A 14134-nucleotide genomic window follows, 5' to 3' on the forward strand; every position below is an offset into this window, starting at 1 on the left:
GGGGGCGGAGCCCCCTAGTCCTTTCTCTATTTCTCCCTCTGCAGACCTGGTGATTAATGGCCCTTCTGTCACTGACATCATCTCTGGTGTCTGTCCTTCTGGACTTGCCCCATCCTACCATACAGACTCGTGTCTGTAAAGACATCTCTGCAACTAACTTTGTGTTTATTTACACACACAAAAAAAAAACTGTCAAATTATACAGGGTTAACAAGGTGGTACCTCAACTCTTTATCTGTGTTCTTTGCATCACTTTACACACTCTTTATAAACCCTATGCAAAAATCCCCACTCTGAAGGCCTTTAAATCCCCAAAAAGCGTACCATTCATTGTGACAGTGGAGCATCCCCAACAGCATCCTATTAAATTAAGGCTCTAAAGTTCCCCTAATTTTGCTCTTTTATTACACTGAAAGAAAACTAAACTGTATATTGTTGGAGGGCAGTTCTTATGCTGATATTAGAGCTCAGGCCTCCCACTGTTACACATGACAACCCAAAACCTAATTTTTAGCTTTGGCCACATATAAAAGCCATCCAGTCCTGTATCCCTCATTAAATTAGAATCAGGTTCAGTAGTACATTAGATTTGCAGCCAAGTTGGTAAAACAAAGGAGAGACTGTTCAAGCTATGTGATTGTCTTTTTGAAACATTACAGAACTACTAGTAACCAACAAAAAGCAACAGCTAAATCAAGGCCTTCACAATAATTTTAAAGATATGGTTCAAGACTACTACTAAAATTAAGCGTTCCTCATTTATTTCCCTATTCCTGTTGCCAAGGTCATGGCATAAGAAAGAATGTTGTCAAATAGTGTAAGATGGATAGGGCAGAAGAAATGCAGAACAAAAAGAGCAGGATCCAAGGCTGAGCACAGGCTGAGGCTGAGTACAGCAGATGGCCTTGCATGACCCCAACAGATGACGCATGCAAACATTTTGTTTTTTTGGAGTGAATGTGAAATGCCAGGCACACAGATCCCCTACAACATATTAAGCAATGCACTCAGGCTTAACAGATCGCTCCATACACGTCCATTGCTGAGCATGCAAGCCAATGCAGTAAACATTTCAATAATAAAAGATGACACAAGTGCATGTGTAAACTGCCAGCTATAATAGGTACTTTATGTCTAATGGTGGGCACAACATAAACACAACACTGATGGCACACATGACTGTGACAGGTAGTGGAACTCTACAAGACAAGCCTCCTATAATATAAGAGTTGATTAGTAGTAGTGCTGACATTGCAAAGAATCCACAATCAGTCCCAGCATTCAGTATCTGAATAGAAATAAAATATAGTAAAATGATTTTATTACTTTAGTTAGAAATGCACTAAAAAGCAAAAAAAAAATGTTTTCGTTATCCACAATTTTCATGGTTATATGTGATTAAGTAAAATCGTGGGCCGCACATAAATTAATTGATTCAAAGAATTTTTGAAACTTGTTTAGCATGGTGGAAAATGACAATGTTGTTTTTTTATATACTTTATGATGAAACTAGCTATTCTATTAATTGATTGAATTAATGAAAATTGTGGTTAAAGAAAAAATATTTTTTGCATTTTAAAGTAAATAATATTGTTTTACTTAAAATTTTGTTTAAATATTTTACTTTTTACTTTTTAGTTTTTGAGTATTTTGCAAAAGATTTTTCTTTAATCATTTTTCATGAACGGGAAGCTTCTTTAAAAGTATTACATAATATATCTTCTTTGCAGAATTATTTGAATACTATAAAGAATTTGATATTTTGTCTCTATTTTTCTGTTCAGGCTCTTATGGGATTAGCGCTCGGTTGATGCGGAAATAAAAAATATTGACGACAGAGTGGCAAGCTTCCTCACTGTGATCATCAAGGCTACTCCTTTGCAAGAATAAACAAGTAAAGTCGGCACGTATATTTACCCAATCCACTCACTGGAAGAGGAAAGTGGGGGAAATTTGATGTATCTCTCACTTGTAAGCTCCTATATCTCACTATATTCTCTCTACATTATTGTTGTGTGTGCATTCAAGAGCAGCGTTTGGAGGTGGCAAGTGGGGCCCCGTACCTAAGGGGGCCCCGCTTTTGAGGTCCACATGTCAAGTTATTTTCTCCTATATACTGTGTGTATATATATATATATATATATATATATACATATACTACTTTATTACCCAGTGGCTTCGCTCACTGAGAGCAAGGGAAAAAAATAAAATGTAGTCTATAAGTTATTAAACAGTAAAACATTAACATTTTAAGAAGTAAGGATACATTGAGCACTACTGGAGTGGTGTTGGGTAAACTACATTTTAAAGGTGGTATAACACAACAGGTACGTATTACTAACAGCAGCTAAAATGTATTTGGATCATCTGTCGGTAGCAGATCCGTTTTGAAAGGCACTACACGACCGCTGTGGTATAGAAATTACATTTTCTATGTGATCATCCAAATTTCTCTCTGACAACCTTGCACTATATGCCTGTGATTTAAGAGAAAAATAATTCTGATAAATGTGGACACTGCCCTTCCGTGCTTAACGGGCAGAAGGGGCAGAAGGTCCAAACAATTCCCAGGCCTAACACTTTACATGAAGAGATCTGTACATCTTATTAGATGTAAACTCTCCATCTTCTTAAAATAATTGATCACAACAGCCACCTTGAATGTTGCAGGGTTTTAGTGACCCGAACTCACCTTAAGGGACAAACAGAGTCCTGCTTCGATGGCGCCGATTACACTCATTCGCAAAGATTTCCACTCTCACAGGAGCCGACGGGGCACTTGAAGTGTCACAAACAGTGCAAGAAGAGAGGACGCTGCCCGACCCGTTGTTTACACCTTGACGCAGTCAGAGGAGTCAGGTTGTTTTCCTCATCTCTTCTACTATCAAGTACTGCCAACTAAAAAAAAGTTAGAATGTGCCAGTTTCCGCGACAGTCACATGGACGAAAAATAAAACTTCTCGGCGTGTTTGTGTTTACTTCTTTTTAATATCAGTAAAATAACTCTCACACAAATAATAACAATTCGTAAAGATGATATAAAAATGCCGTCCACAAACGAAGTGATTAGTTCCTGTATTATAATATATTCTGTGGTCATACGTAATTTCCGTTTTATAAGTAATTTCCATATCGCGTGGTCGTACATAATTTCCGTTTCAAACGCGAAAAGAATTTTATAAATATATATATATATACTGTATATATATATATATATATATACATATATATTTGAGATGCTAATAAGAAGAACCCTTTTAAAATCCCTCTTCAAGGTCAAATTCCATACATGTACGTCTTTGAAAACATTCCATAGTCCACCTTCATCGCCCGAAAAGGGTCGCCAGTATTCCTTCCTAAAATAAGTATAGCCCATTAGTCGCTAGGTTGGCTTCTCCTATCTATAGAAAAAGAAATTGCATCCAGATTAGACTACGAAGATGTCATCAACTACTTTTCCAATAAGAAGGCAAGAAAAGTAGATTTTCATCTCTGAACCTGAAAACCGGTAAGAAATTTCATGATGATACCTCTACGTTAATTTCACACTTCCTGTAGAAACACTGAAACTCATATTTTATTTGTAAAAGTCCGTATGTTGTCTTGCAAAAATTTAGCTGAATACTGTAATGAGAAAATTTGGTGTATGTTAACATTATTTTTATTAAATTTGCGTGCAAGTTTATACAGTCCACACATACCAGTAACAGTGTTTCACATAACCGGCCCCTGTGTGGAATTGGTTAGCCCTAGGCCACACAAACCACTAAGGCCACCTCTGTATGCGTTAATTAATTAATTGCAGCAAAATTTGTTACGTAATTGCATCAATTTTGATGGATTATTGATTTGTCATTGATACTGAACATGAATGCAAAATTTGAAGAAATTTGCTTTGCCAAAAGAGGGTTTAAAATCGGTTGCAAGATTTGACACAGACAAACATTCAAAGGAGTCAAGTTAAATAAAATTGTTTAATAAAAACAGAATACAGTATCAGCATGTAGAAAGCAAGAAACAAGACAGCTTTGTTTGTTTTATCATTTTTGGCTAAGTCCACTGCCTATATACTTGAGTTACAAAGGGGAGATAGATAGAAACACGAAGCAAACTTAAAAAGGATTATAATTATTTTGCTGAGTGCTTTACCTTTAAACTTGCATAAAAATTAACGGGACCTAAAGAAGGTTTGATGCAGTTAAAATCTTAATTATTGGTTATAAAAATCCTTTAGGGCCTCTAAAGCTGTAATATGTAAACCATCGTTCCATCCATTATCAAATCCACTTAACCAAGTTCAAGATAGTGGGTGTCTGATCTTGTCAGCATCGCGCATTAAGTAAAAACCAAGACTCAATGGAAGACCAGTACGTTACAGGACATGATCATGTATCCACACATACTCACTTATGCAGTTAATCAAACTTGCACAACTTTGGAATGAGGAGGAAAAACTGGATAACTCAGAGAAAAACTTACTCACACACAGGGTGATTGTGCAAACTCCGCAGTGAAAGTAGCAGCAAGTATTGTATTATATTATATAAAGGACGGCACATTTGGGCGGGCCTTCCATGCTGGGATAGGACAAGGTTCCTTACCTGGAGTGAGGCCAGCCCATCGGAAGGTCAAGAAGAAAGACAGGATGTTCCTTGCCTTAGCATTGCTAAACTGGCTCTGTGTGTGTGTGGGCTGGCACCTTGGCTGGGTGTTGTTCTTGCCCTGCACTTGATGATTCCAGTTTGGAACTGGGTATCTTGGCATCTGAGCAGGGTCAGATCGAGGAACAATATCTGCTCAGGAGATCAGGATGATAGAAGGACCTGGGGAGACAACTGGTCAGGGCTACATGCTCCCCTGATATATTAGGTGGCAGCATTCATGTGTGGCACTATCTGTATGGACACCCACAAGGCATGCTGGGAACTGTATCCCATGGGACAGCCTTATTGGGTTCTGGGGGTACTGCCAGAGGGTGTCATGATAGTTAGTGATCCCTACTCTTAGGGACTTCCATTCAACCAGATGATGAACAAGCACCAGAAGTACTCCCAAGTCTAAGATAAAGGAAGCCACTGAACCTCATCCAGGCAAGTTGAAGTTGGGAGAGGAGCTGGACAACACTCGCCTGGAGGAGTGGAGGAATTGAGAGAAAGAGAGAGGAGTGAGAATACTGTATTTGTGGAGACCCAATGTGTAAGAATCTTGTTGTAAGATACTTTGATTAATAAACCTGTTTTATTTGAACCCGGGACTGTGTTTTGTGGTTCTGTTTGGGATTGGGTGTGCTACAACACCCCCTACTGATCACAAATACTAAAATCATTGACGAAAGCAAGTTTGTTTATTTTCCTTGATCTGATTCCTTGCTCTGGTTTTGTGACAGAAACCAAACAACTATATATAGGGTTTGCCATCTCTGATCTGTATGCTGCTTTTAGATATACAGATTTTTGTGGTGAGACAGACAGAGATTCCTTTAGAGCAGGGGTGGGCAAAGTCATTCCTGGAGGGCTGCAGTGGCTGCGGGTTTTTGTTCTAACCCAGTTGCTTAATAACAAGCATTTGTTGCTCAAGTAACACTTCTGCTTCATTTTCGTTGTCTCGCTCATTAAGATTTTGAACCCTTATTGTCTATTTTAGTCTTAAACAGCTGTAGTCTTGGTTTATTATTACTAATAAATAATATAATAATACTAATTACTATTAGCAATAAGATATAAATTACAAAAGAAACCAGCAGTTCTCCATTTAACTTGTTTCCATTTACACCTGTGTGTGTTTATTGTGCACTATTTGGTTTAATTAAATACTTACAGTAGAAGACAAGTGAAGACAAAAGGACTGAGAATTACTCATCCGTTTTAGACTTCAAATCATTTGGATAGGAAATCCAGAATATGAGACCTGAGCTGACATGGCAGAATTAAAGCACTAACAAGCCATGAAATTAAATTATTAGCAACAATTGTTTTCTAATTAAGCAATTAGGTTGGAACAAGATCTGCAGCCACTGCGACCCTCCAGGAACGACTTTGCCCACCCCTGTTTCAGATGCAGAGCAAAACGTATGGTCAGGACGTAACCAATATTACACACTAAGGTACAAACATCAGGACTGCAGTTCTGCTTTTCTATATGTAATTTTTAAGAGTCTTTGCATATAATGTGAAAAGTATCAACCTTCGTCACCTTGTCTACCTGTCTGTATGCACGAAACAACTCAGCTTTTCACTTTGACTTTGAGCTCAGAGTAAGCAGATTTTGTTGATATTTGATATACTTATTACTGAAGAAAATGTGTTTGGAAAGTTCATATTTTGTTGAGATATCTTACATAGAGCATGATGTACAAATTTTTGTAATTTCAAAACTCCCAGTATGGGTACATTTTGGAAACCATCAGTCTTTTAATGCAGAGAAACATTCTTTGTGACTTCAGTCACAGATTAGTTTACTGTTTCCAACTTACTTTAAGTGAGGTGATTTCAACTTGTATATTTTCATCTTTTACTCATCCACAAGCAGCTCGAGGTGACAAATAAATCCATGAAATGACGGGAGAGTCACACATGCACCAGTATGTTTTTGCCATTCTCTGGGCCTGCACTTAGCGAGGAAGCACTGTGAAAGAACAATGTAGTTTGTACTATTGTATTGTATTTCTGAGCTGCCAATATTAGATTAGCTCTGTGAAGAGGATTTATTGTATTCTGTTTTGTGTGTTGTATTTACCCCATTTCTTGACATCCATTGCACACCCAACCTACCTGGAAGGGGGTCTCTCTCTGAATTACCTTTTTCCAAGATTTCTTCCATTTTTTTCCCTACAAGTTTTATTTTTTAATGTCTTCCTAGAGAATCAAGGCTAGGGGGAATGCGAAAAAACAGGACCTTTTAAAGCCCATTGAGGCATTCCTTGTGTGATTTGGGGCTATACAAGAAATAAATTGTTCTCGATGGTGTTCCTAATTCTAGCTATACAAGCAGCTTCCACAAACCTCTGTCACACCAGATAATTTTTCTGCTACAGGAGGTAAAATTAAAACAGTCAGAAAATGTATGTATGGCATAGCATTGGGTGGCACAATGACAGCACTGATGCCAAACAACAGGTGCTTCCTGCATTGAGTTTGCATGTCCTCCCCATCTCCAGGAGTTTCTCCAGGTGCTCTGGCTTCCTCCCAAAGTGCAAAGACAAGCAGGTTAGGTGAACTAGCATTGTAAAACTGGCCCCAGTATATGTGTATGGGCTGGTGACTTGTCTGGATGTTGGTTCTGCCTTGCACCCGATGGTTGATGCGATAGACTCCAGCTGCTCTGAGACCACGCTCTGGATAAGCAGGTAAATTAGGTTCATTCAAGGACTTATTAACTGATATGAAAATTTAAACATTTTTAGTTACTTCATCAAAATATTAAATATGTTTGTAACAACAATGAATCATCCAAAAATATCACTGACAACAGAATGCAATTACATGTGTGAGTAGACAGCACGTTACAATGTCATGTAGCACACAACAGATTCCGACTCAAAGGATGTAAGACCGCCATTGATTGATGTGCTGCTGTTAGTTGTTGGCTGTGGACAGTCTATAACTAACTTTAGTTCATATTCTTGAATTTCTTTTGAAAGAAGTACCAAACAGAAAATTATCATCTCTGTTGAAGTCTCATATACAGTAGTTGGCTGCTTTGGACTAAGGTAGAGAGCAGGTCTGGAGCTTTGCCGATAAATTATAGTGTTACAGAAATTAATCATTATAATGTGCAGATAATGCGGCCATGAGGTTGTTTTTAGTGTAACTGAGTACAACCTTGTTTAGCTTTATTTTTACAGAGTGCTGATTAAAAAATTCCATTCCTCTTACATTTATTGCTAGATAAGTTAAAGTTAACTAAAAGAAAGAAAAAGAGGTAAGTAGAAGGTGGTCTCTGTGTGGTGAATAAGCTGCCATCACTACACAAAATTGATACCCAACACCTGGCTGTTTTGTGTTTTACACGTCTGGCATTATGTCATTCTGTGTTAATGAGGGACATCTAGGTGCAACATTTTATATTATACAGATGTTCACATAATAAATATGTCTACCATTGTACAGTATGCGTAAATGTGCATGCACACAAATGTTCAGAAAATCTGTTGAAATTGACTTCCTTCTTGGAAAAATCAGGGATTGGTGAAAACCTAGTGTTTTGTCTGTGAAGGATACATTGGGTACAGTAAGCTCCAAATTGTTAAACTGCGAATGTTAATGAGAATTGTGGAAAACAGGGAAAAGGACAAAAAGGTGTCCCATTTAATAACCTTAACCGGTTTTCAAGGTCAGATTTCTTCCCTTTATTTGGCTTTTTGTTTTGCTCCTGGATGCAGTACACAGTATGTATATAATATGGGGTACAGCACAATGATGATGACAAAGGACAAAGGTATGTCCCTTAAGAGGCATTTTTTGTCAAAATAAAGCTTAAGCATTCTTAAATGTCAATGTATGCTAAACAGTTCATAAGAACATGACATATTTTAGAGACAAAACCACAGCTGTCAGTCAGGCATGGTCAAGGAATCTGTGTGTCTCATCCAGGCATTTGTCATGACTTCTGCGTCATCTACATGACTCAGTAGATTGTTCCCTTTTGTTTGAAGAAGTGTATTTAAAGCATGTTCCCCTAATTTCTACTAATGTCATTGAGTTTCTAATTTATAATTTAACTGAAAGAAGGATCATCCTTACTGGTGCCACTGAAAATTCTGAACCTGCTTAAGGTCCCCATACAGCCTTCTCTGCTGAAGATTAAAGACGTTTAATTCCCTAAGCCTGTCAGAATAAAACATGCATTTTAGTACCAGGATACCCTTGGTTGCTCTTCTCTGTCCATCTTCTAGTGCTGCTATGTCTTTTTTGTAACATGGTGTCCAGAACTGCACACAATATTCTAGGCACAGTCTAACCGACACACTGTCTGAGCATAATGTCCCTTCATTTAAATTTAAATTTCTAAAATACAACCTAAAATTTTTAAGTGAATGTGCACTAGAGGATAGAAATGTTATGCCAACATAACCTGTCCAATTCTGTACATTATTCTTCTCCCATCTTGAATTTATATTTAATGCTCTTTTTGTTGGCATGTTGTTCTTATCTAAATTAAAGGTAACTTTAACAGTTTCCCCAATTCTGAAGGAAGTGCAGGTCTTTCAGAATTGTTTTTGCCTAATATTCCTCCATTTGTTGTTTCACAAACTTGCCCATACTATGTCATTAGCATCAATTTGATAAAGTAAAGTTCGGGCACAAATCATTAAGTAACCTAACCCAGGAGTTTTAGTCTTGTCTTGTTTGTATGCATGACCTATTAAGCAGTTCAATCCAGTTCATATTTAACAAGTCACCTCTGTTGGGCCATCTTAATGTACAGGCACACTGGGCACTGGCCGGGGGACCCAGGAGCATAGGGGCCCAGGATGTTTCAGAGGCCTATATATGTTTCTCTTTTGCTATCAAAACAGGGACCCCAGCATGTTACTTTGCCCAGGGTCCTATGATGCTGGTAAGATGGACCTGTACCTCTGATGTCAACGATATCCAGTTACAAGATTAATCTTTGATGAGGAGCCACATTGCTTTGCTATCTTAACTAAGCTATGTCATATAGTATGTCTTCCTTTTCTTTACCACTCTCTAAAGATGTCTTCTTGGACAGTTTTCATACAGGGAGACTTTCATTTTATTTGTACCTAATTTTTTCATTATATGACACAGGATACTTTTATTTGAGTCACATTAGTAATTTCAGCCATCAAAAAGCTAATGGTCGCATAGTGGTGGGCACTGCTGCCTCACCAATTCAGTGTCCTGGGTCCTAATCCTATGCCAGATTGTTGTCCATATGGATTTTGCTTGCTTTCCCTGTTGCCCATATTTTAAGTACTCTGTTTCTTTTCTCTCTCAATTCCTTAAAATGTCCATGCTACATTCATTGGCAATCCCAAAATGTGCCTAATCACACACTCTAAGGTTGATTTCCTCCCATGTGCCTGGCACTGCCATGATAGGTTCTGGACCTCTATTAGTTAGAACTGGATTATGGTTTGAGGATATTATGTTATTGGATAGTTTCCGCTCTGACATGATTTTGGGAATAAAATTACACAACAAAATTGCTGGTGCTAAGTTAACCATTAAAAGAATATACAGGAAAAACTTTAGAATAATTTAACACTGAAAGTTCTGCTGTGCAGTAATAGTTGTCTGAATTCTGAATTAGTTTTTCAATATAACATAGGATTATTGGGTCATTATTGTCCTGTACAGATAGTATGGTAGAATTCTTATATGCATGTGTTAACATGCAATGTTGCCACTTTCCAGCATCATTACTTATTATTAGGAAGTAAAAATGTTAGTTTTGAATACACAATTAGAGGTCTGAAAATCGAGAGTACACCTTATGAGAAGGATTTAGGAGTCATAATGGACTCTATGTTATCAACTGCTAGTCAGTGTTCAGAAGCCATTAAGAAGGCAAACAGAATGTTAGGTTATATAACATGATGTGTGGAGTACAAGTCCAAGGAGGTTATGCTCAACTCTTATAATGCTCTAGTGAGGTCTCATCTGGAATACTGAGTGCAGTTTTGGTCTCCAGACTACAAAAAGGACAAAAGCACTAGAAAATGTCCAGAGAAGATTGACTAGGGTGATTCCAGGGCTACAGGGGTTGAATTACGAGGAAAGATTAAAAGAGCTGAGCCTTTACAGTTTAAGCAAAATAAGATTAAGAGGAGACATGACTGAACTGTTTAAAATTATAAAAGAAATTAGTACTGTGGATCACGACTGTTATTTTAAAATGAGTTCATCGAGAACATGAGGACACAGTTGGAAATTTGTTAAGGGTAAATTCTGCACAAACATTATGATGTTTTTCATTACACAGAAAACCACAGACACAGGGAATAAGCTACCAAGTAGTGTGGTAGACAGTAGGACTTTAAGAACTTTAAAAACTTAACTTGATGTTATTTTGCAAGGATTAAGTGAATAGGACTGGAGAGTATTTGAGATAAAATTGGTTACATTTGTTTTTTTCTGATTGGGGCACAGGCAGTTGAAGTGACTTGCTCATGGTCACACCGTGTCAGTAGTGCAAATTGAGCCTACAGCTTCTGGGGTTGAGGTCTAAATCCTTAACCACTACTCCACTCTGCCTGCTGTGATGAGTGATACAACTATTAGCATCACTAGACTTCAGTGATATTTTAAAGCCTGAATACCGAAACCCTAATAATAAGAGCAACACATTCACTGCCACACACTGTAATATACAATAACTCCTGTACATAATGTAGCAGAAAATTATATATATTGGTAATTTTGATTAGCCTTACAAGATCATTTACTCTGTGCAGACTTATAAAAATACCCTGCAGTTTTTGAACCCACAGGAAGGTAGCAGCAAATTGGGCTTTTTATAAGTAATTATGTACCTGTAACATTTTTTCTTTATGGTAATGGGATAAGTGAAGCAGCAGATTACAGCATTTGTGCCCTCGTGGAAGTGGCCTTTTGTGTAGGGCTTGCATGTTCTCCCTATAATAGCACATGCTTCCTCTGAATGACATGCAGTTAGGCAGGTCTGCAAAACTAAACTGTCCCCCGATGAGTAAATGAGGATGTGTGGGTGAGTTCATCTTTTCACAAGCGGGCATCCCTTCCAGGGTTGGTTCCAGTTCTGAAGTCCATTGCTGCAGGAATAACATTTTATCCAACTCCCTGTGCTACTTGTCTACGAAGGGTTGTACTACTGGAATGTATTTTGTAACATGTCGTAATAAAATGCGTTACTAGAAATGTCTGAGATGTACCATCTGTTGGAATGACAAATGTAATGCTGATGTCTCTATTATATGCCACTCTGCACTGTATTCATAAAAGCAGTTTTAATGATTGTGATGTACCATTTGTTGGAATGACAAGTGCAATGCATTTTATTACTACAACTGTTTGTGATGTGCCATCTGTTGGAATAACTGAGAGATAGCAACCAGAAGGAAGCACAGATACACAGACACACACTTATATTTTTTTAATGTGGATACTGAATTTAAAAAGTGCCCAGAATGGATGGATGGTCAGAAGGATGATTTTCTATCGGAACTGGCATCCACTCCAATTCAGGATTGATTGCTGTTGGGGTTATCCAGTTTTTTGCAATCATCATTATAACCATCATCATCATCAAACACTGCATCTGCTCTGTGATTGTAAAATTGAAAATACAAAATATAATTTTTCATTCATTTGGTGAACCTACATATTCAGCAGGGAATCGTTACAAGTGGAACCCTGTCCAAACATAAATCAGTCCAAGACGGGACGCCAGGTTTTCCTAGGTCATAAAGAAAAAATAAATAAATAAAAACATCCAATAAATAAGAAAGCACACACCGCACCACGCAACGGCCTAACTGACGCACTGCCCGATGCGGACACCACGGATTTGGAAGCGGATTTAACTCAACTTGTTTCTGCGGGCGCAGGTTGCGAAACTTCTCGGCGGCGGCAGCAGCAGTAAGCCTTGGTCCCAAGTCAACACCTTTATTTCTGGGAGCCGTGGGCGCAGTGGCCCACTTCAAATCCGCCGCGTAGTGGCCGGTGACCGTACCTGATTTGGGGTAGGTGACGATCCATATGTCACTGCTCCTGAGCGAGAAGTCAGCGATCTCCTCCATCTTCCCTCTGCAGAACGGGGGGAGCCTCACTCCATTGTATTCAAAGTACTTGCTTTCAAACTCCCCTGGGGTGCTGGGTGTTTCGGCCTCACTCTCTGCCATTCTGCGGTCCCCGCTGGCAAAGCCTCTTGTTTTTATGTGCCGCTATTTCTAGTCAGTATAAAAATAATGAAGAATGTACGCCCGAATCAGACGCACTTCAAGTCGGAGAATCCCGTGGCGGAATGGAAAGAAACCTGTGACCTTCAGCAAATCAGCTCCGCTCGAAGTGATGTAATGGAGCTCCTGACGATGCCTCAGCATCAGCACCATCAGCGCTTAAAGGCGAAGGCGACTCTCGAGCTTGAAAGCAGTTTCTAATGTGGAGCTCGCAAACGACAGCTAGCTTCGCTCTGAAATGCATCAGAGAAGTTCCGGGACGGCGGCCTCAGCGATCGACGTCGGGCAATGACATAGGTTTAGCCTTTCAACACATAAACAGCGGGTGATTCGGCATGCGTGCAAGGAAAACGGTGTGTGTCTGGGGGTGTTTGCAGTATATGGGAATTACCTAACTTCACAAAGGAATTTAAATTCTGGGGCGCATAGTTGTACTGCCCCATAGCACTCACGGTTCAGATTCTGACTGAATTTTCTCCTCTGGATTTCAGTTTCCTCTCACACTAAATTAGACTGACTGAAAACTCTAAAATGAGCCGCCAAAACTAGACTGTAATTTACTGTTATCCTACAACAATGTACTAGGCACAATGGTTCAGGAAAAGAAAGGGTTGCCTGGTTTGTGTGTGTTTCAGAGAGCAACAGATTGAGAGCACATCAGCTGGACAGCATATGTCCACCCACACAAAGCAGATGCCTGGCTATGCCCGTCCAAATGTATTATTACAGATGAATATTGTATGACCATCTTCCAAGAGGTGCTTGATGAAAACATCTGCTACCTGTATACACCATGTAATGAAGTTCACTCCCAAGCTGACTTCAATGTAGGTATGCTCAAGTCAGTCTTACCTTGTCAAGTCTGATTTATGCCCCCCGACTGGAACCTTTCTTTTAGAATGTTGGTCACCAGAGGTTTGTTTTTTCTTGATCTTTTCCTTTCCTCCATTACCACCAGGCCTAACACATACCTAGGCAGGCAGTGTGGAGTAGTGGTTAAGGCATGGACTTTCACTCCTGAGGTTGAGAGTTGAAATACTGACACTGTGAGACCATTGGCACGTCACTTGACCTGCCTGTGCTCCAATTGGAAAACCAAAAGAAATGTAACCAATTGTACCATAAATGTAAGTCACCAAAGAAGTAAATCCAAATTCAAACATATCAACCATATGAGATTTGTCATTATATAAAAAGTCTGAATTAGCATAAGCCACCCAAATTCTGGGTAGT

The 14134-nt window shown here is 38.8% G+C and overlaps 1 protein-coding gene across 2 annotated transcripts in view; it reads right to left on the minus strand.

Annotated features, from left to right (window-relative positions):
- sult4a1 (sulfotransferase family 4A, member 1) overlaps nt 1-13106 on the minus strand; it is a 79067-nt gene extending 65961 nt beyond the window's left edge. The window contains exon 1 of one of the 2 annotated variants that reach the window (XR_007935312.1): nt 12676-13106. Coding sequence is in view for 1 of the 2 variants with exons in the window: in XM_028817730.2 (XP_028673563.2) it covers nt 12676-12844 (169 nt within the window). In the remaining variant the exon portion in view is untranslated. The remainder of the gene's footprint in view (nt 1-12675) is intronic. The other variant, XM_028817730.2, reaches the window with a different exon arrangement.
- Between the last annotated feature and the right edge of the window lie 1028 nt (nt 13107-14134).

Source organism: Erpetoichthys calabaricus, chromosome 1 (assembly GCF_900747795.2).
Source record: "Erpetoichthys calabaricus chromosome 1, fErpCal1.3, whole genome shotgun sequence".
In the NCBI taxonomy this organism is placed as follows: Eukaryota; Metazoa; Chordata; class Cladistia; order Polypteriformes; family Polypteridae; genus Erpetoichthys; species Erpetoichthys calabaricus.